Raw genomic sequence first — 21,505 nt, 5'->3', positions numbered from 1 at the left:
AACTACATTAACCAGAAAGAATTTCAAAGTTAAATTTTTCATCTAGAATCATCCCCTTTCTTTTAAAGATATCCAATCTATAGAAGATCGGCAATCTATTCCATTTATGGAAATGATTCTTTCGATCCGTGTCAAAGTTATATTCTTGAACTACAATCCCATTTTTTGTTGAAGATATTCAACCTGTAAATTGAAATGTTTCTTTTACAGTTCAAGACTCTCTTGCACTTAATTTGCACCCGTAAGGACGGTCCCAGTTATCGTTTAACTTACAGCGAGTATCAATTTGAATACCTCGTGCAATCTACTGGACTCGAAATCTTTGAGCTGTTGCTGGAACCCGACGTTTGGATTGGCAATGGAACGGCCCACTCTGACGACTTTGAGTGCCTCTTTCCACGAAAGATTGGTGGTACTCATAATATAGGCCACCGCTACTGTCACGCTTCTCGACATGCCGGCTAAGCTGAAACCGGATATCGTTACGTGAACGTCTCTGCTATGGAAATTAGATTCTCGATTGATCATTAAGGTACGAGGATTGTGTAAATAGGCTGCTCGCGCAAACTCAACGTTTCGTGCCTCCTGCCTCGCGGAAGATAGAACCAAATTACAGGGGAAAGAGTTGGATGGCACGACAAGGTCTGCCTTGATGTAACCTCATTTTTTTCAAAGTACAACGATATACAAAAAATTGATTGCGTATCCTGCAATGTATAATTCAGCTTTCTTTCGAAGTACAATTGTAATCTTTTCAGATGAATCAATTCCTCTTAACATTTCACGTACAAAAGTACGAAAGGAAGATATCGAATAGTAAGCGCAAAATTTTAAAAAACATGCAGAATTAGTTTAAAAATCTTTTTTAAGTGTAATTATGTTATCCATAGATTCCCAGGATAGCTTGAACCAACGAATACAAATTTTAACGAAGCAACAAGGTCGAAAACGTTTCAACTAATTTTCATGGAAATCCGTGCACGATTTCATATTCCTGTTGTTAATCATACGAGCTATTATATTTCAAAATGGTATAAGTCCATTGTTGTCGTGTATCGAGATATTTAAGAGTTTGCATTTGAATTAATTTAAATATTGGCGAAGGACAATCAATTCCAGTGATGTTTTTAAAACTATAAACCTTTTAGATTTTATTATAAAACAGTAATTATTAAAATTGTTTCAAAAATAAACGATTTTTTGTAGCTCCAAATGGACTTGTACCATTTTCAAAAATAACAGCTCATATGTTCTCGCGTCGTTTGGATATTAGAGAAGCTGTACCCACCAGTGTATCAGGACGTTCCCACCGCGTAGACGTGCAGCGTGAATAAAGTCATTGCACAAGGAAAAGTACTGGGACAAATTTTGATCCGGGCTATCCGCCGCCAATATGCATAAATAATGTTTGTCCTATAAACAATTCGTTAAATTTAACGTCGTCTGTCCACGTGCGAGATCGAGAGACGTGGTCTTTTTTCGCGCTTACGGAATGCAATCGCCGCGCGGTATCGTGGATCGCCAGAATGTGAGTGATCTCGAATCGCTCCAATTGATCAGCGTCCTTGCTGTCGTGATAATTCCCGATATAAAGCCCGGGGAGGACCTATAGACACCAAACACAACAACACGTCACTCCAATAAATGTTGCATAAGCGGCTAATAAGTTGCGAACGTACGTTAGGACTGCCAACTTGGAGAAATATACAAGTCTCTTTGTTATACGTGCTGTGCTAGAACGTGTAACATGTGCACTTCAATGTTTGTGTATTTATGTGAGGGGATTTCTGAGGGGGAGCTTTAGAATTGTATTTTCTTAATAAAACACGGATGAGGTGGGACATATCTGATTTGTTTATTTATTAATGGAGGATATATGAGTACGGTTAAACGTTAAATTAATCCTGTACTTTTGAGAATGGGGATTTTATGCACATATAGAGTATAAAAACAATGTACGTGGGATATATACCCTTAAGCAAAATAATGATCGTAACATTTTATTAAACATTTGTCTCTATATATGTTTTTCATATTAACACACGCCATAAGTGCATGAAATCCATGATGCAGTCATTACCTAATCAATTATTGTAAGAATTTGGTGTGTTATTTTTTAGAAGTGACACCTTAAATAACTCTACTAATTATTCTATTTATGAAGTGTTTTCATACAAAAGTTACATCGTATCCAACGACAAATATGCTCCACACTTCTCTTTAATTTTTTTCAAAATAAAACGCGTATTCTTTGCATACCATGTTTGAGATAAGAGACGTTCACTAAGGTGAATTTTGAAATTAGGATAAGCCGAAGACCTGTAGACCAGCTCCCAAGTGAACCATTATTATTTATTTCCCACCAGCAAATTCTTCGTCATCTTTAAAAAAATGCGAAACTCCAATTTCTTAGCATAATGAATTCTTGCAAGGCTAGAATATCCATGATAAAGATCGGAAGACTAGGAAACACGTTATCCTTCCCAAGAGACGATCGAGGCAACCCCATCGCGAAACGGTGCTCGTAGAGAAGTGGTACGCAAAGCGCGTCCAAAGTCGTCGTACGCGAATAATTAATCCGAATCATTTCCCGATGTACTCGTCGGTTAATGAGCGATGCCTGAACACGCACGAGCACGATAATTTCGCGTTTTTTTTTTTCTCTCCATCTAGTCGACAGTCCCTGTTGCAATTAAGCGTGAAGAGACGAAGTCTAGTGGTGCTCGAGATAGCGTCGAAAAAAAAAAATCGATAAAAGCAGCTTTTTCGATGCAGGTGTTCCGCTGTTAATCATTCATCGTTCGTAGATGATCACTCGAGCGAGTAGAACAAGGCGAGACGCGGTGTATAATCGTTTAATCGATGCTGCATTCTTAAGCGAGGTGTCTCTAGCCGAACGCTGGGAACAATGGTGCCAGCTCTTAACTTTTCATCGGGACCATCGATTAAAATCTTCATGATGCATCCTAGTTATATACGGCGGGTTACTTTAACATTCGAGCGCGATTTTTCACTTTGCCGCTCTATTACTTTGTGTACGATAAAAGAGTAAAGTAATTGAGGCACATGTTGCATCAAAACATTGAGTCTAGGTAACGAAAGCGTACAGTTTATTTATTTAATTGGTCATGTTCCTTATGAAGCGTTCAACTTTGATTTTACTTTAGTATTTTTATATTTAATCATACTTTAAATCGACTTTGTAACGTGAACACTATTTTTATATTGGTTTTAGATGTTGAGGTACATATTGCGGAGAATTGTTTTTAAATATCCTATTGGAATGTCATTCCATTCTTCTAATTCACCTAAATTACCCCGAATTTTAAATGGAACTCATGTCTGAAGATTAAAGCACACCACATGAAACCTTAGGACAATTCTAAGGTAAATATTCTTGTATAATACGAGCTTAATATGTTAGGTCATTATCCTGACAAAATTTTAACTCGTGAATCTCCATATTCCTTCCACTTTTACACAAATTATTCTTCAAGAAATTTGAATACAGATTTTTATCCGTTACTCCACAAAGTTCACCAACACCGATCATTGAAATACAGTCCCACATTAGTAACACTTTCTGCTCAGCGTTCAATGGTAGACCTAGATTCGACGTGTTAATGCAACATATGCCCCAATTGCTCTATCTTTCATCGCGGACAAAGTTACAAAGCGACAAAGTGAAAATTGCAATGCATCCGAATATTAAAGTTACTCACTGTGTGTGGATCGTGCAATGCTTCTTGGGAATGGCCATTAAATCGTCGACAAATGGGCCAAGTTCTAGATTCCATCGCGACGTTTACGCATTAGAACCGTTTAAGAATAAAATCATGCTAGCCACGCTGCAAAAATTCTACGGAACATTTTTCAATCCTTTTCTTTTTTTTTTCGTAGTGCTCGTATGTAGGTCGATTAAACATAACGTCGCTGTGTAATGATTCGACGATACGTACACGTTTAAAGTAACGAAACGTAAGCATTGCAGAAGCACGTGCGCGATTAGCATGTTCGAAGCAGCGTCTGTATATAACAAGCAACATCGAGAATTGGGCGGAGAACTCGAGTAATCAATGACACGAATCACCTTAGAAATTGAACGTAATTTTACTTTCCTTGATTGCCATTGCGTGTCACAAGCGTTCCCCGCTGTTCGATTTTTTTTTTCTACTTGCGCGGTAACATCTATCGTACTTCCAGCCGTATTTCTCGTGTAAAACAAACGTCCTAATTGTCGACACACTTTTTTACGATAGACACTTTGTACGACACTAGGAAAGTTGCTAAATTATAGTAATTGCAACGTGGAGTATTTTGTGAAGATAGTATCTTTTACTGTGCCGTCAAGGCTGAGGGTAATTGTTTTGCTAAATAATTTTGGTCGAATAAATTGAAAGTAAACCATAGCTCCACGTATGTAGTTCCGACAAGCATACGCTGTTGCTTCTAAAGAGGACTTAAATGGACGAAATTTTGTTCATTAGTTTAAACATACCAATGTATGTTATACTGAATTTTTATTTTTATTCCAGATTCAATGTATATTAAAAATAATAACTGTAATTGTAGACACTTGAAACGAGGTTTTACGATTCAGGCACAAACGCAACACCTTATCAAAGTGAATCCAAAGTGTCGATGGCTGGGTTAGCATCGAAATTAGGCACATTTAACTTAACAATAACTAGACTGCAGATTCTATGCATTTATGATATAAACTAATACATATTACACTAATACTTATTACACGTTACATTAACCCTTAAAAGTGTCTAATTTGATACTGGACATTTAAATCGAATCGTACACTTGCAATTGGTTTGTTTTTAATATTAAGTTAAAAAAAAATAAACGTCAGCTGTCAAAGTTGTTCAAATAATAAATACATTGATACTTTCTTAAATTTAATATTGAAAAATCAGGCTTCTAAAGATTAATTAATTGATTATATTCAACATACATTATGCACATTTTTTGTACGTCTTTTCACGTTACCGTACGTCATAAACGCATAAAATTCGCAGGTTAGTAACAATTAACGATTCATTTAATATTTTCTATCAATTCAAGCATCACATTGCAGCCGAACAATAAAAATCACTCGTCCGTGATTGCACTCCTTACCCTGTTCATGCCATTCCCCATGGTTCCAGCTAACCTATGGCGCGCGGAAATCCCCTCGGGCTGGAAGAAGAATCGTAGATTCACGATAAAAGCTACGTTTAATCGATCGTCGCGCTCGCTACGATTCGTTGATCTTCTATTTTTCGTCTCTCGAGCTTGCTCCCCGACGGTCTTGTCGTTGGACAACAGTATGCTTCGTTCCCGCCACCGCAGCCCTCTTTCAGCATCATCGTTGAAGACAGTCTCACGCAGCTGTTACTAAATTCCGATTCACTGGATTACGTCGCCTAATTGAAACCCTCGAAGTCGTCGAACGTGGATCCTCTAAATCCTCGCGCCAATGTGTCCCCTTCGATGTTCTTTTCATTGAACTATAAATTTAATCCATCTCTGTATCCCTGTGTCGCACTGTTCACTGAAAAATTCCTCTTCCCTTCCCTTCCCTTCCCCACCCCCCTCCGTTTTTGTTTTTTCATTCACTAGTAATCGTTCAGTGTTACGCGCAACGACACAATTACGAAATGCCAGAGTGGCTCGTCGGTTTTCACGCGCGAACGGTAATGAAAAGCGCCAGCGTTCCTCTGCTATTTATGAAAATACAGCGAACAGATAAAGAAACTCTTTGTCCCGTAAAATCCCGCGTATGTATTAGAGATTAAACCGATTGTCACGAAACTCTTTTCAAGTGTGTCACAGCATGTGCGTTTTCACACTCTACCCCGCCGGGACCTATCTATACGAGCGTGCAGCCTTTACAGCGCATTTATTCCGCTACGTTGCACTATAAACGCCTCGAGCGTACTTTTTAAACGTGCACGGTCGTGCTAGAGACTTTTAATCGCGATGGAATAAAAAAAAAAAAAAGAGAGAGAGAGAGAGAGAAAATAATAATTTTGAGTCGCGGCCGTGCAATCGTAATGATGTATACGTGACATCGAAATTAAATATGCAACGTGAAATATTAATGCGACGTTTATCCTCGGGCGAATCTACGTTGGCGTTGCGATTCCGATAATTTTACGTAAATAATGAGTAAACCAAGCGCAAAGGAATGAAATGGAATTTAATAGGAGCACGGAACAATCGTGCGGCGACGAAGCAATTTAAAACGCGAATTGTCGTTTCATTTGTTCCGACAGGAGAGGATTTATATATTTCTTTTTCATCCCAGTCGCTGACTGACGTTTTAAATGCATCGTGCATCCGTGGAGAGAGTCATCGTCTACAAACGGAATGAAATGCAGCCGCTGGTACAATCGTTACTTTCCCTACGGCGATAAATTAAAAACTTTTCGCGTCTTTGGTTTTACCGTATTAGTTGGACGACTGCCAAATGGAAAATCGAAGCTAGTCTTGCGTGTGCTGATCCTGCCAAAAATCAAATTTCGACGGGATAATAATTCACGGTACGAATCAACAAAGTGGTTTCGCGATATAAATAGAAACGGTTCAAATTGAACGACCTTTAAAAATGGAGAAATCCAAGAACATTAATCTACAACGATTGCTACGTTATCGAAAACAACTGAAATTAATACAAGCAACTTGTGACGTTTCCAAACCAGAAAATTCAAATTAGCGTTAAGTGAAATAGATACAATCTCTCTCGTTGTCCCTACTTAGCGATTCATGCCTGGCATAGAAAATAAAAAAGCGCGATAGTCATCGTATTGTCACGATTCGTGTAGGTTATCGAACGACACTCAAGGTCGTCGTTCATTAAACATTATACCCGGAAAACGTCGCATTAATATATTATAAATCCAGGGAACACTCTTCTATCACCGCTTTAGATTGGATCTGTCAATCATTCAGCGTCGGGAAAACAAACACGATGCTTGGTTCACTGAAACGGATACAGCTTCACCTTTCCAAAAGAAAAAGAAATAAAAAAAAAGAAACTGAATACGCTCTTTTATGCAACTCTGGAGCACAACATAAGCCTCATGGGGACGAAGTCCAGCGTTTACCATGTACACAGTTCCTATCTGAAAATTCCCGGAATTTTCGGCCACGGCATAAATTGACCTACGACTCGTGTGGTTTCCCCTCGAGTCGAGGGTTTGTCGTGATCGTGCGAGAGATAACGAAAAGGCAACATGAGATACATCGTCGATTGCGACGATTCTCGGCAGGACAACCGATTGATCGAAGGTGAGCCATAATCCTCCGTACCTGTCGACACTGTCACGTTTAAAGGCACCTTTTTCTAATCGAACACGTTGTGCACGCACACGCAAGCAAAACAAGCAATCTGACGCGAACCGCGTTAACGCACTGGCCCCTCACGGCATCCGTGCGTTTTCGACTCTCGATTGGGTAGGAGGGTGCGCCGTGCGAAAACTGTCCCGTTGTCTCAGTAGCAAGAAGCGTTGCCAGAATCTAGGGGCACTTGCTACCGAGAGGGAGAATGAAAAAGAGCGTGAGAGAGAGAGAGGGGGTAGCGGCGGCGTAGACGTAGTGGGGGAAAGTAAGGCGTGCACGGGGCAGTAGAACTCGTTGAATAACGAAGGCCTACCACGGAAAAGGGTTACCAGGTAAAACACGCGCAGATGACGATCGAAACGAACATTCTTTACGATTGACAAGTGGCTGATTAGTTTCTTTCTTCGATTGTTTCGATGGGAGACGTGTCAGCGCGACCGATCGTTGCTCGCAGTCTCTCTGACGGGCCAACGAAGGAGATGGTCAATGTTCTGTTCTCAAGATCCGAGTGGAAATTGGTACGTGTCGCGTTGACGATTCTCGTACAGTGAACGGATCCAGCGGAGATTCGCAATTACGTACAGTCGAGTGTCCCTGGAAAGTGTTCTGAACGAGCGAGGAAATGATTCACAGGCATTTCGGGCGTTTATACTCGCGCGTTTAAAGTCGCCGTGAATTATGAATGAGTGGTTTATTGAGATACAAAAAATCTGGAGTGGCGATGATAAGAGAGGACACGAGAGAAAAAAGAAAATAAAGAGAAAAAGAGAGTGACTACTGTATCCTCGAATCTAGAGGACGAATGGTAGCCGGTAGGCGGCGGTGTGAGGAATATCACTGCGGCGCAGTCGCCGCTCGATAAAGCCCATCCTCTTGCTCTTTTTACACGTTTGCTTCTTCTCCAATACCGTGGTTCGCGGGCGCATGATACACCTATGAACCGCCGACCCTGCCCCACAAACTGAAAACCTGGTCGACTGAAAGTTGCGTTTGCGGCCAGCTCGGTACACATATACCTTTAACTAGGGTACGCTACCCATGTAACAAGATCCTAGTAACCCTGGGCTAGTAAGATTGTTCTTTACTAACCTAGGCCAACGTGCATGTAGCCACTCGAGGCGCGCAGTCAGGTTAAATAAATTTTCACTTCTTTCGTGATTTGGCAGGGATTTATTAGACGTAGAAATTAACACTAGACCTACCACGACTGGTTTCAAACCTTTGTATACAGTTCTCATATGCAATATATGAATTATATGCATTTGTTTCATGCACTATTTATAGCCTACCATTTATTTGTTCAAGGAAACCATACATCTTCTAATCTTCCCCCGGTATCATATTCCAAAACAATACATACAGTTCTAAAAACAAAATATCGAAACCAATCGGTCAGTAAATATTTCTATATAAACTAGTCATAATATAAAGGTGCACAATTAGTTTCTACACCTAATATTCACGTATTTGGAATATAAAATTACAAGCTACGTGTTCGTACATATAGATGAATTATACAACGCATCCACATCGCTATTCCAACTTCTGTTAACGGCACGACCTTCGAGGAAAGTTTTATGAAACTTTGAATGAAGTCACGTTTATGTACCTTGAAGGATCGCCTTTTCACTCTAGAGGTTTCAGAAAAAGACTTCTTGTTGCATATACTGAAAGTATGGAGCTTCTGGAATACATTTGAGAAATTATATTGAGAATTTTTATGTATAATTAGGTATTTACAATGATACAAATGTAATTTATTGAAGTATAGTTATATACTAATGTTTTATTTTATTATTCCTCTGGTGAATGAGAAATTTGTATGCATCTCATGCATTTCAACCATTTCACTTCGAATTTCGATATTATTAAAAGATGGACCTTCGAAAATGAATATTAACGTATATTAATAAAGTGAAAATATTAATAATGTAAGAATCAAAATATTTATTACGTAAATGTCGGAAAAAGATTATAATTTGAAAAATTACGAAAGACTGCGGTAAAAAAGAAACGAAGTATTTTTACAGTTCATGTGTAGAAGGAAATAGGGCGGAAGAATCTTCCATTCTTATTTTCCTCCCGTCTCTTATCCAGCGCTATTACGAGTACGTAGATTCACTTTGCTCTCTAAAACAAGTACCTCTCGAGATCTTTTTTCCTGCTGGTTTCTCCGTCTTTCTTTCCGTATTTCTCATTACTTTTCTGTAGGCGGATGAGAGAGAAATAGGAGTTGAAGATGACGTGCCTTTATTACTTCTTGTACTCTCACTTAAGTTCAAGTACGTAACGAAAATTGCGTAAACTCGCGCATTAACGCAATTCCTAAGCGATAAATTTATTATATCACGAATAAATAGTAGAAATAAATGAAAATCTATAAAAAATAATGTCATGTACCGTAATTATTTTTAGAACAACCGTACAATAAAATAACAATTATTGCATCGGAATATATTTCTCTAATTTATTAATATAAAGATTAATCGATATGAAAGGAAAGTAAAGAAGAAGGAGGTCTGGAAATTTGTCTAAAAAAACTCCCAATGTAGTAGTTTATTTATTTATTCAATGTAATACATATTAAAGTAAATACGAATACTGTTACAATTTCATACGAATAAAAGTAATAATATTACAGTAGAGTCAGGACCGATCTATTATGAAACTAACGAAGTTTAAGTCTCAGGGCTCACAAGTTCCTTATTTTTTCATTTTTTTATTTGACTACATTTCGAAAACGAAAAATTAACTTAACTTATTCTTAATTTTATCAGAGACTTCTGGTAATGGAATAATAATGACAAATGTAAGAATGAACACTTCTAGATATTCTTATAAATTATTGTTCTTTCGATTTCTCCGTAGGATCGCTTTTTGCTGGAGTGTTGCAGATGAACAATAAACCCAAAATAACGAACGATATGCCGCACCACCAAGTAATCGACGTCGACTCGTTGAAAACTAAGAAACCCGCCAGAGCCTTTAATGAAAGATAAAAATGCAATTGCATGGACGATTGTGTTCTTCCCGCTATTATTTTGATCTACAAAGAGAATTCAGTAAATGCTTGGTATCGATACAACAGCATTACAGAAAAGCTATTAGCAGTTCTCGGTAAAGAGGTTAATTAAAGGTTTACACATTAGACATAACTACCTACGATCAGTAGAAAAATGACGAAAAATTATGCATAAAGAGATGTTGCTTATTCATTAGAAGTCTGCACAGTCGTTGTTAACGGTTCGAATGTGACCAAGTGGATTAAAAAATAAAAGAAACTCATTCTTGAACAACAACCCCTCGAAGGCTGCTACTAATGAGTATAATGACAGCAGTGTCTTGACGCTAGTATAAAAACGTTCATTTTAAGATCTAAATGATGTACAGCGATAATTATATTGAAAAATAATAATATGTTTAGGTGTACAGGATTTTCTTCTTTTATACCGAGAATTTAATGCATTCTCTTTGTCTCGTATCGATGGAAAAGTAAATTACCGAGCAAACATAACTCGTGGCGGCGCTAGCGATAGTACATGGTAAAGAAGATCCGCTGGCATTGAGCGCTTTCACGAAAAATGTGCAGCCCACTGTGTTACTTGTTATCATCAGTACCAGAAGTATTCCTTTAAGCATTAACGCGACCTTATTTACGAAAGAACAATTAATGCTTTACAAAAGTATCGCTAGAATAGGATTTACATTCAAGAAAAAGGTCATGAACGATGTTATCAACAGTTCCTCTCACAGAGGACAGTGACATATGAAAGTCGCCTTACTTACTATGGAAACTATCTCGACACTTCCAGCAAGTTTACCGAGCACACTTCCGATTGTTGCAAAAAGTCCAGCAACGACAGCTAGACGCACCTTTCCATCTTGTTTTCTCTCTTCTGCCCATGTTGCCGTGGTAGACGTCGTGTCACTTTTTGTCGATGACAGCGAAGAAGAATCCGCTAATAGATTACGCCTCATTCCAAATAAACAATGCCTTTCCAACAAAACTATTCACACGCGGAGTAATACGAATTTAGTTCCCAAAGAAACGTCTATTCGTACTGCAAACGAAGTGTAATATTTCATAACCTATTCGCGATAATTCCAACTCTTTTTCTGGCGGGAATTTTGAAGTAATTGTTCGAAAGCGAAACATCTTGTTTGATTTAATTATTGGTTCCATGTACAAATGCGATCATATCATATTCTTGATGTTAACAATGACAATTAAAACATTTCTGTCTGTTTACTCTACAGGAGAAAGAACGAAGATCAGACAGATAACGAATGAGCAGTTTCTGTTTCTATAATATACGTATACTGTTGTGTACACCAATGGAGCTGGAATTTGTAGTTTGAACATGTGTAGCTAGTATTACAATTACAAATGTTAGAGCAACTTTACATTTATTGACATTAGACTTCATTTTTCGTTACAATTTAATAGTAAAAGTTTTACTTTTGCTTAATCTAAATAAAACACATTACGTAAAATGGATATCGTCACACGTAGAGAAATTTTTTTTCAAAGCATGTTAGACTATGAATAAAGTGAATGTTCGTTTAACTAGAATCTGGTTACTGTATCGACCGAATGCAAATGTATTGGTAAGCTGCTGCGATAAGTTGGATTTAAAGATCTCGTGATTAAATAAATTAACGCAATTGTATTTGCAAGAAGAAAGCGAAGATAACAGATATAAGGCGGTAAAGATATCTTTATTCCCGATAATATGCTAAGCTTATATGTATTTTTGCAAACCTTGAATTCTGTGTAGATTGTAAATAGGTAGACGTCTGAAAGGAGATAAAATTTATGCATAGCGTTCGCAGGCGCATAGAGACAAGCCATCAAGAGAATATGCCAGCTGTATAATAAATTAAGAAATACTCAGATGACGGTGTCGCTATTTTTAAAGAAGAATGAACGCACGTGGGAATAATTTAATAAATTTGATTCTCAATTCTTATTCTTACTAAATTAAAATTATCAAGAAAAATTATTAAATTACGTGATAATTAAGACTGATATAATAAATATAATTTGTTCGATCCCAAAATTGCTCAAAATATGAGTAAAATACTAAAAATAGTTGTAAATACGTGTATTATTTCTGGAATAAATTTATTCGCTTTTTCTTTCAGAGACTCCCAAAATTGATTTTGTCTTAGGTCCCACGAATATGTAGTGCGCCACTGTGAGCACAAGTATGTACCTATGTAATTTGAAAAAAGACGAAGTTAGCGCGCGGTGAAGGGCAACGCGCGAATGATTTTCTACAGGTAGTTTAAAAATGGCGACTGACAGGTACGCGTTTCCTCGCGTGCACGGCGCCGCAACGAGACCAGAAGCGACGTGATTTTTGTGAAATCGAAGCTGAGGGGTTCGTTCGGCCTCTCTGATTAAATTCTATTCGGTGGAATCATTGCGTTAGAGAAACGTTGGAAATTATGTTGTATTTTCGTTGGTTAACACGGCGACTTTCTCTCTGGTAACGTCGTACTCGCGAGTTTCAATTCTACTTAGCACGGGTCCGGCACGACTAAATTTTCTGTATTCTTTACGATCGTTTTCCAAGACATACGAAAAAGAAGAAAAACCGAACGAATGAACGAACGAACGAGCAAACTTCCGCATTCCATTGGATCACGAACGAATAAGTGAACGAACGAGGAATCGCTCGCCAATGTGAGTAGATATCCCGATTTGACAACCGCCAGTCCTAGAACAGATTTCTTTCACCTGCGTTAACTCTCGAGTTACGGATCACGAAGTGACCAACATATCTGCACTTCCGTTTCTAATTCACTTCCATTTATATTTTATTCCCTGTCTACCATCGTTTTCCCCCCTTTTTCGTTATCCTTACGCTCGCCTATTATTTGCTTCTGTCAGCCGAGGATTATGTTCGTGTTTTTTTCTTGTTTATACGTCGACAGATAAGGAACAGAAAATAAAGAATGAGAGCAAAACAATATCCTTTCGTGTAGTATGTTTGCATATGTTATTTTCCCTCATCCATTTAGAACTTTTAATTGTGTAGTTCATTATGGGAAAGTTATATCATATTATGCGTAGGATAAGTTAAGAATTATTCACACTGTTTCATGGTAAATTAATTGTGATTGGTGTTGAATGACATGTTCTTTTTGTGTTGTTAATCATGTTATCAATTATGCAATTTACTTGCTCACATTTTAGTTAATCAAGTTTTAGTAGAAAAATCATTATGTAATGAACTAGTTTACAATTTTAAGTTAATTTTTTGAGGATTATACGTTAATTGCATTATATAAGTTATTGATATAGTAGCTCGTTCAAAATTATCAGATGTCTATGTGTTTTTCTTTATGACTTTTAATTTTGAAGTATAAGAAAGCATTACTTTATTATTGCTCATTCCATGATACTTTTGAATAAATATTTAAGAACATTTGTGTAAATATTGTGCGTTTATTTATTTAAATATTTAATAAGTGTAACAGAGTTTTTGGATAAAGGTATGATATCCCTCAAATGAAATACCCAATGAAAAAGTCACCAATTCTACAAAGGTTTCCGAATTTGAAAGAGCAAAACTTGAAAATTATGTCAGAATGATGTCTAATGTTTATCATAAAGTTTTTAAATACCTTGGAATACATTCACGGCTTTGTAAGTGTAAAGGTAATTTAACTAGCATCCAAATCCTTTTTTTAAATACCATAGTATTCCTGCTATTGCCATTCCTTTACTGTATCGAACATACTACCACATTGGGATTCTAAATCATATAAATAAAATAAAATATTGTTAATTTTGTGAATAGGTAAATATTCCTGCAAAAATTATACATCTGTAGCTATGGAACATTCAGACTTGGTCGCAGAAATGGTGCATGTAGAAAGGTTAACAACTCAAGAAAGATTGCATTTGGCTAGACATAGAAGGCTTCAGCAGTTAAAAGTGTGGCGTCAGCGTGAGAAAGAATGGCTGCGGCATCAAACTAGACATACTAGTAACAAACGTCACATATATTTTAGTGACAGTGTTATGCTTTTAGAAGCTGCAGCACGGAATGACATTGATGAAGGTGATACAACATAAATTCATTAAACTTTACTTACTTATTTCTTCCAGCTTGTTATATAATAATAAATAATATTTATTTTAGTGAGACGACTTCTCAAGAAAGGAGTAAATCCTGACTCAACGAATGAAGATGGACTGACAGCCTTGCATCAGTGTTGCATAGATGATAATGAAGAAATGATGAAATTACTTATCGAATTTGGAGCAAATGTTAATGCAGAAGACAGTGAAAAATGGACACCATTACATGCTGCTGCTACTTGTGGCCATTTGCATTTAGTAAAAAATCTTATTGCCAGAGGTGCCAATTTGTTAGCTGTCAATGCTGATGGTAACATGCCTTATGATATATGTGAAGATGAAAAGACATTAGACTGCATCGAGGGTAAAAATCTTTGAAGTATTTATAATTAATTATTCTTCAGGATAATTTCGTTTTTTCACTTATCTTTTGATATAATATAGGAGAAATGGCAAGACGTGGAGTTACTCAAGAGTTAATTGATGAAACTAGGGCTTCTATTGAAGTTTTGATGTTGAGACATTTACAACATGTAGCTTCTATAGGTGGGGATCTTGAATATAAAGATCATCAAAGTGCTACACCAGTATGTGTACAAGTTTATTAAATATATATACATTAATTTATTATTTAAAAAAAAAAATGTGATTTCTTTCTTTGATTGCAGCTTCATATCGCGGCTGCAAATGGTTATCTAAGGGTAGTTGAATTTCTTTTGGATCAACATGTTTCGACTGATGTTGAGGATAATGATAGATGGCAACCAGTTCACGCAGCTGCATGCTGGGGACATGTAAAGAAAAATTTTCTGGATGTTATTTAAATGACAAGTAAAACATACTTTCTAACATTTTTATTTCCTTTCAGCTAGAAGTTCTTGAGTTATTGGTACAAAATGGAGCTGACTTAAATGCCAAAAATAAACATGATGAAACTCCAGCTGGTAAAATCGCTTTAGTCAAAAATTCTACCTAAAGATTACAATATGACATAATACTAACATTGAACATTGCATTTTATTTTACAGATATTTGCGAGGATCCTGAAATAAGGGAGAGGATAATGGAACTTAAAACAGAGCAAGAAAGTAAGCGATTACGAGAAGCACAAGGAAGACGAGTACGCAGATCTCAAAGTATAAATACACGTACTCAAAGTGTAAGACGGACATCAATCAGAGATAAGGTATTGACCACAAAGAAGGATGCTCAAGAAGAAGCTCGTCTGAGATTACAAGCGCAACAGGTAATGTAACTTTGGATATATTTTATATACTTAATTAGTATACAAAATTATCGGAATTAAGTAACGAAAGGACGATATATTTTAGACATATGTTGGCGGTTCAACTACGAATGTGCCTCAAACGGAAAATGAATTTAGCACTCGAGAAAATACAAATAATGAGACAGATACCAATGCACCGCCAACGGCAGTACGTAAAGCTCCTGAAGGAAAGGATAATGAATCTTTTCTTCACGAAGACGTCGATAAAGAATCAGGTATATTCCAAAACATGTTACACTCGCATCGGTTGTGGTTAAGTAGAATCCTCTGGTAAATGGTAGATTTGTGCATAAGATCATGTAAAAGAAAGTATAACGTGTTGTGTCAATTAAAATGGTGCGTTCGTAACGCATAACTTGACCTTGGTAACGTGACATAGTAATTAGACTTTCACAATGTAATATGCGCGTATTAGGTCGAAACAATATTCATTTGTGTTTTGATATAATTCAGGGAACTTCCTACTTCAAAGAAGTATTTGCCATAGATTAAACGGAAGTCAATTTCAGATCTACAACTAGAAGTGAAGTTTATTATTCAGGATGAATGTGCATTTTTATAGTAGTATAGAACTAGTATAGTAGCTTTTACTGATAAATTATCAAGCAAAATATTATGTATTGATCGTTTATCAGTCATTCTTCTTTCTGTTATTACTGCGTCGTGATCCTGAATATTTGCGAGGTTAGTTTTCTATGTCACTTTTCTATTTCTGTAAACGTACTATTGAACGCTGCGTTTGTATTATTTTCAAACTTTCTACATTATCGTATGTTTCAAAATATTGGTCCATAACGTATTGAATTATCTCTATATGTTGTATGCATACGTAATATGTTTTTCTCTTTAAAAATATTCTTCTGGTATGGAAACGTTCGTTGTTCCAACTATATACATCGAGGTTTTTGTGGCAAGGGTTAAGTTGTATTGGCTTTCTTTTTAGTACTTTGCAAATCATATGTTAGCACTTAGCAGAGCTTATTGACTGTTGTATGCGAAAAGACATTACAATAAGTATATCAATTAATTTAAACAGAGTTCTGATATCATCCTTTTTATACTTAATACAGTTTAGAGTGTTCTAAACTTTAACGCACATTTACGATACTTAATATTCTCCAGGTATATGAGTAGAATCATGATAAGCATTTGCATACATTTGAATATCTTTCCCAATGTCACTTTTTAAAATAAGTAGGTAATTAGCGAGGTAGCAACGTTTAATAATGGAATTTTCAATTTTCCATTCTTCAGTCGAAAAGTTAACTAGATATTGAACAATTCATAATTAATATTCAACGAGCAATTTCACATATATTTACAACATATCGTATAATAGAATGTTAGCAAAATAAAATGTATTCCACCTATTAAACATATCGATCAACTTTTATATATGTATTAGATCTGTGAGAAAGTTCTGTAACTTTTTCCATTTACGTTTTAATAGTCGTTTTTGTAATGTCTAATGTTATTTAAGACTGTTTACCATTTTTAAATTATCTTACCTGTTCTATTTATACATAAATTTACACTCTGTCTGAGTAAATATTTCCTTTATATAATTTTCAAGTCATCCAACTGCTTTTTTATAATGGATATTTTTCTTTAATAGATTATAATAATCATAACATTAGAAGTGTTCTTTGAACAAAATTTTGTAAACAAATATGTTCCATTTCGTGAGGAATTATATCACTTTATAACTTGATATGTATACAATCAACCAATGGAACACTTCTTGAACATTCAGACCAACAATATTATGTCATGAAAAAGTGTGACAAAATTTTGTCACGGACCTAACATATCGGTTGCACTGATGACAAAACTGTATTCACTCATTGTTAGCTATGTACTCATGCAATGTGTCTTCCTGTCTTTTAATTCTATAACTAAAGTCGTTACGAGGTCAGTTGTGTCACGACATCAGATCGTTTCACATTATCAATTTTATATAGTCGTTCATGGACTTCTACTACAGATTCCACATCAAATCGATCATAATGGTTCAACGGGTTTACAAGTAAAAAATAATCTGCTCGAAATGATTCTTACTTAATTTTTTAAATTAATGTGATTACAGCTGACTTGTGTTTTTGTAAACTATAGAAAAATAAATTTTAGATAAGTAGATTTGATTTATTGTTATTAGAGAAGATGAACATGAAATATAAATTATAAGATACTAATATTGAATAACGTTATGTAGTAAATTGGTTACTATTAAAAAATAGTTTAATCCATGATTGTTTCATTATATTATTTACAATGTTTACTGTTATACTTTAATAAATTTAAATATATGCGAATTAAAATTAATACTCGAAAAAGTGATTGATTTGAGATGGTAACAATCTATTATAATAAAAAGGATGTTGTTTGCACATCGACACAGCACAAAATAATATTAATTCATATTTCAAGGAAACATGAAGTAAGTGATTTCAATGTTCCAGAGAATTCAACTATCATGTATGCTTTACATGTACGTTTTCTTATGTATAAGGGTTATTGCATACAAACGTTAGATTGTAAATTGGTTCTTTTTATTTTTCTTAAATGAATGTATTTAAAGTTAAAAGCTTGAAGATTTATTTTACAATCTGCCAAAGTAATAAGCAAATGTTACGTATGTTATCTATCGGAGTGAAGAAGAAACGAACGAGTCGCTGAAAAAGTTTCTTCTTTTTTCCGAATGCAAAGAGTCCAGAAACTTAATAATAAATGCAATGATCTGCTAGTGAAATATAGAAGGTGGAGGAGAAGGTGTTCATGTAGGTACATGTAGAATATAGAAACACGTTCCTGGTACTCCTATTATGCAATGTTTTTAACGCTTATCGCTAAAGCATGTAACGCTTAGCGCATGGCCACTAGTTAATACTAGCCGAGTTTTGTTTGAAGTACAATTTCAGTGTATAAGAAAGGGGATTAGGTGGAGGGTTACACGAAGGTGAAGTTACGAATAAGGTGGAAAAATGTCGCGTAGACCTCGAAGAAGAAAACTAGCGTTGGATTTACATGTTTGCCTCGGCAGTGACAGGATCCGATTCACCGGTCGGTAATCAGCAGCCTATCTACACACCGGACCGTGACACCAATGGAAAGATCAACATACACGTCTCTGTAGTTTTTGTCAAATCGTTATCGGATTTGAAGAAACAAAGAGCGCAAAATCGTCATATATCCACTGGTTCGATAGATGCCAATGGGAATGGTATCCCTGTATCCTCCATCGCCAATTCTGAATTCAACGCTGGCGGAGATTTTCAACGATTCACTGGAAATACAAGCGATATCGTCGGCGATAATCATTCCGAGAAAAGTTGCTGCATCGTCATGTAACGCTTTTCTTGCCCCATTCACTCCCTTTTTCCCCCGCTGCATTTAATGCCTTTTAGTCCTGAATTTTTATAGTATATTTACTATTGTAAACACTCCAATCGATGTGTTCGTTTGATTAAAAGAAATCACCAACAATTGTACAGAATGAACAAGATTCTAATAGAATATGGTGTAAGCTAACACATCTCAATTTTAGAGGTTCCAAATATTTTATCGAGATATTTTTATAAATACTTATTCATTCTGCGAGTTCTTCGTTCAAATGTAAACAAATATCGTGTGAATTTTATTTACACGATGCGCTCGTAAACTTGAGATTCACGAATAGATTTTCAATACGTATTGTACTTAAACGAGTATTTAAGTAAGAATTGAGATGCGTGAGATAATTTTAATGAGATTCAAAGATATGTTTTGAAATTGTACAGAATTTTATTTATTGCTGCGTAAAATAATGTATATTTCGAACAGTAATTATCGAATTGTATATTGCGCAAAGCGCGCCTTTACAACTAATGTGTATGATACCGTACAGAGTATTTCCCGCGGTTTTTTATGAAGTGTTAGTCATAAAAAATACTTTTCTATATTAATTTAGATATCTATATTTCTACGGACACGTTTATTTGTAAAGTTTAATGTGTGCTGCTCTTGCTCTATCATACTATATGTTCTATTTTCTTCCATTAAAATACAACGTGAATTATATGATATCTAACTAAACTTAATTTCATGTCCTATAGAACTTTTACATATTAATATTATTTTTAGCGTGATATGTGCAATAATGTATTTTACGGACGTCGATGAAATGTTCATTTCAATTCCTTTTGGAAACTGCCTAATTTATACACTTTATATGTTGTCTAAAAAAACGAAACTTTCTTGAATAAAATTTTTTTTTCTTGAAAGAACATGTGGTCGCAAGAAACATTTGATAAAAAGTGTTATTTTCATTTGTAAATAAACTAAACAATACGTGTGCACTATCGAAATTGATAATTTATTTTTAACTGATATTGCATTTATTAAAACTTTATCCAGTTATAAAGATAATAACGACTTAAAAAATATTTTTCTTGAGCTTTTGTTCTAAACTTTTCGAATGTAGTTCAAAATTTCCCTCGCATTTTTCTCAATTGAACGTAACAATAATCACGTGACCATGCTGGTTAAAGGTAACTCGATTTTTGAAGGAAGGTATAGCATTGCAAAATGTGCAGAGAAAACGGTAAATAAATTCATCTTATCAATTTCAAACAGATTCGGCATCGTTCGAATCGATTCCATCGTAAGTGGTTTCGTATCGTTTGAACAAAAATTATCAATGACAAAACCGAGAAAGTACAGAAATTACTGTGTTTAAGCGCTCGTTACCGTTGCTTCGTGATGTCGATGAATGAACGGTTCTTCTTTCAGAACACTTGTAATTACGGAAACGATCGTATCGACGATGATTGTACCAAATTTAATCATCTTGATCCGTAGAAGTGTAGCCAGAATCGGATATTGCAATATGGTATGTTATTATTGTTGTTCATTTTTCTATGACTCAAATATCTAGATTATGCTCGATTAGAGCAGTGGTGCACAAAGGTCGACCCGCAGTGTATTCAACTTACAAAATAAAATTCATACGCGAAACTTGGCCTGCAAATATATCTTATTTGACTTACGAAAAAAGATTGTGCATCACTGGATTAAAGTCACTGTGTTACGAGATTTGACGTATTGATTGCGGTGACTTGCGATTGCTTTGCCGTCACTCGTTTTTAATAACGAAGTTATTAATATCGTGCACGATTAAAGTTTACAAATTAACCCATTAAACGTATGCGACGTAACTGTTTAATGAAATTGTTTCATGCAAAGATAGACGGAAAATAGAAGATACGTTGGTAACCTCCATGTGGAATGGATCAATGGATGTCATGAAAGCACCGCACTTTTTGAATCGTGAGAGCAACTGAGTTTAGCGTGGATGATACAGATATTACATCAGTCGGTCCAGCAATTGTTATCTAGTTAAATGGACACATGTGGTATTCATTTTCTGATGCAACTTACACTGGACATATCGAATCCCATTTAAATCGACAATCAATACAATTTGTACACAATGAAGTTTGACGTTTATTAATGACTGTGTTCAGCCACAAGATAGGTTAATATCGCTTTTTTTCAATCCCGTTAATTTCTAGGTTATATGCATGTACATTCCAGCCTTGAGACGCTTAGAAAACGACATCAAGAAATATTTCTTAACGCACGACCTTCAAATCTACTTAATTCGATAGATAATTCGTGAATTACGTGTGAGAAAAAAAACGAGGTCTAGTGTCGTGTATATGTATACCGACACGATCGGAGCACGTTTATCGTTAGAACAGTGACGCGTTATACCTCCATGGGCCCTAAGACAACATGGAATTTAAAAGCTCCAT

General features: G+C 35.7%; 4 protein-coding genes across 8 annotated transcripts in view; 2 read left to right on the top strand and 2 right to left on the bottom strand.

Moving 5' to 3' along the window:
- Nucleotides 1-9,740, bottom strand: part of LOC128883762 (dual specificity protein phosphatase 22-B) — a 20,349-nt gene extending 10,609 nt beyond the window's left edge. Inside the window, exons 1-5 of the mRNA XM_054136452.1 lie at nucleotides 7,303-9,740; nucleotides 5,128-5,498; nucleotides 1,490-1,606; nucleotides 1,289-1,413; nucleotides 295-466 (exon numbers count right to left, since the gene is read on the bottom strand). Coding sequence (XP_053992427.1) covers nucleotides 295-466; nucleotides 1,289-1,413; nucleotides 1,490-1,606; nucleotides 5,128-5,148 — 435 coding nt within the window. The 5' untranslated portion in view covers nucleotides 5,149-5,498; nucleotides 7,303-9,740. The remainder of the gene's footprint in view (nucleotides 1-294; nucleotides 467-1,288; nucleotides 1,414-1,489; nucleotides 1,607-5,127; nucleotides 5,499-7,302) is intronic.
- A 141-nt stretch (nucleotides 9,741-9,881) lies between these two features.
- Nucleotides 9,882-11,454, bottom strand: LOC128883796 (transmembrane protein 42). The gene is made up of 3 exons (XM_054136518.1): nucleotides 11,119-11,454; nucleotides 10,834-10,980; nucleotides 9,882-10,315 (listed from the first exon to the last, which is right to left on the bottom strand). The coding sequence occupies exons 1-3, from the start codon at nucleotides 11,308-11,310 to the stop codon at nucleotides 10,175-10,177; spliced, it is 480 nt and encodes a 159-aa protein (XP_053992493.1). The 5' UTR covers nucleotides 11,311-11,454; the 3' UTR covers nucleotides 9,882-10,174.
- A 955-nt stretch (nucleotides 11,455-12,409) lies between these two features.
- Nucleotides 12,410-19,975, top strand: LOC128883747 (protein phosphatase 1 regulatory subunit 16A-like). Of its 2 annotated transcripts, none has more exons than XM_054136442.1 (10): nucleotides 12,410-13,021; nucleotides 13,811-13,999; nucleotides 14,142-14,405; nucleotides 14,487-14,789; nucleotides 14,870-15,012; nucleotides 15,094-15,219; nucleotides 15,294-15,369; nucleotides 15,454-15,671; nucleotides 15,757-15,928; nucleotides 16,403-18,727. In XM_054136442.1, exons 2-10 carry the CDS (start codon nucleotides 13,930-13,932, stop codon nucleotides 16,429-16,431), a joined length of 1,401 nt encoding a protein of 466 aa, XP_053992417.1. In that variant the 5' UTR covers nucleotides 12,410-13,021; nucleotides 13,811-13,929; the 3' UTR covers nucleotides 16,432-18,727. The 2 variants fall into 2 exon arrangements, with proteins under 2 accessions (XP_053992417.1, XP_053992410.1); XM_054136435.1 differs by lacking the exon at nucleotides 16,403-18,727 and adding an exon at nucleotides 18,754-19,975 and having other exon boundaries at nucleotides 12,536-13,021.
- A 153-nt stretch (nucleotides 19,976-20,128) lies between these two features.
- The window catches only part of LOC128883769 (peptide methionine sulfoxide reductase), a 7,002-nt gene continuing 5,625 nt past the window's right edge, over nucleotides 20,129-21,505 (top strand). Inside the window, exons 1-3 of one of the 4 annotated variants that reach the window (XM_054136464.1) lie at nucleotides 20,254-20,292; nucleotides 20,481-20,580; nucleotides 20,938-21,225. Coding sequence is in view for 2 of the 4 variants with exons in the window: in XM_054136480.1 (XP_053992455.1) it covers nucleotides 20,515-20,580 (66 nt within the window). In the remaining 2 variants the exon portion in view is untranslated. Of the gene's footprint in view, nucleotides 20,353-20,480; nucleotides 20,581-20,937; nucleotides 21,226-21,505 lie in introns of all 4 variants that reach the window. The other 3 variants (XM_054136494.1, XM_054136480.1, XM_054136471.1) reach the window with 3 other exon arrangements.

This window comes from Hylaeus volcanicus, chromosome 1 (genome assembly GCF_026283585.1).
Source record: "Hylaeus volcanicus isolate JK05 chromosome 1, UHH_iyHylVolc1.0_haploid, whole genome shotgun sequence".
NCBI classification, from domain to species: Eukaryota; Metazoa; Arthropoda; class Insecta; order Hymenoptera; family Colletidae; genus Hylaeus; species Hylaeus volcanicus.
Note: the sequence above shows the minus strand (reverse complement) of the source record. Positions and strands in the feature narration are given on the sequence as shown.

Bases quoted from the DNA above. Each gene is read 5' to 3' on its own strand.
- LOC128883747 (XM_054136435.1), top strand. From the start codon at position 13,930: ATGATGTCTAATGTTTATCATAAAGTTTTTAAATACCTTGGAATACAT. The intron at 14,000-14,141 runs GTAATTTAACTA...TTTTGTGAATAG, and splicing joins ACGGCTTTGTAAGTGTAAAG to GTAAATATTCCTGCAAAAAT. The intron at 14,790-14,869 runs GTAAAAATCTTT...GATATAATATAG, and splicing joins GACATTAGACTGCATCGAGG to GAGAAATGGCAAGACGTGGA.
- LOC128883796 (XM_054136518.1), bottom strand. From the start codon at position 11,310: ATGAGGCGTAATCTATTAGCGGATTCTTCTTCGCTGTCATCGACAAAA. The intron at 10,981-11,118 runs GTAAGTAAGGCG...TTCGTAAATAAG, and splicing joins GTGTCGAGATAGTTTCCATA to GTCGCGTTAATGCTTAAAGG. The intron at 10,316-10,833 runs GTAATTTACTTT...CTTTCATTAAAG, and splicing joins CCACGAGTTATGTTTGCTCG to GCTCTGGCGGGTTTCTTAGT.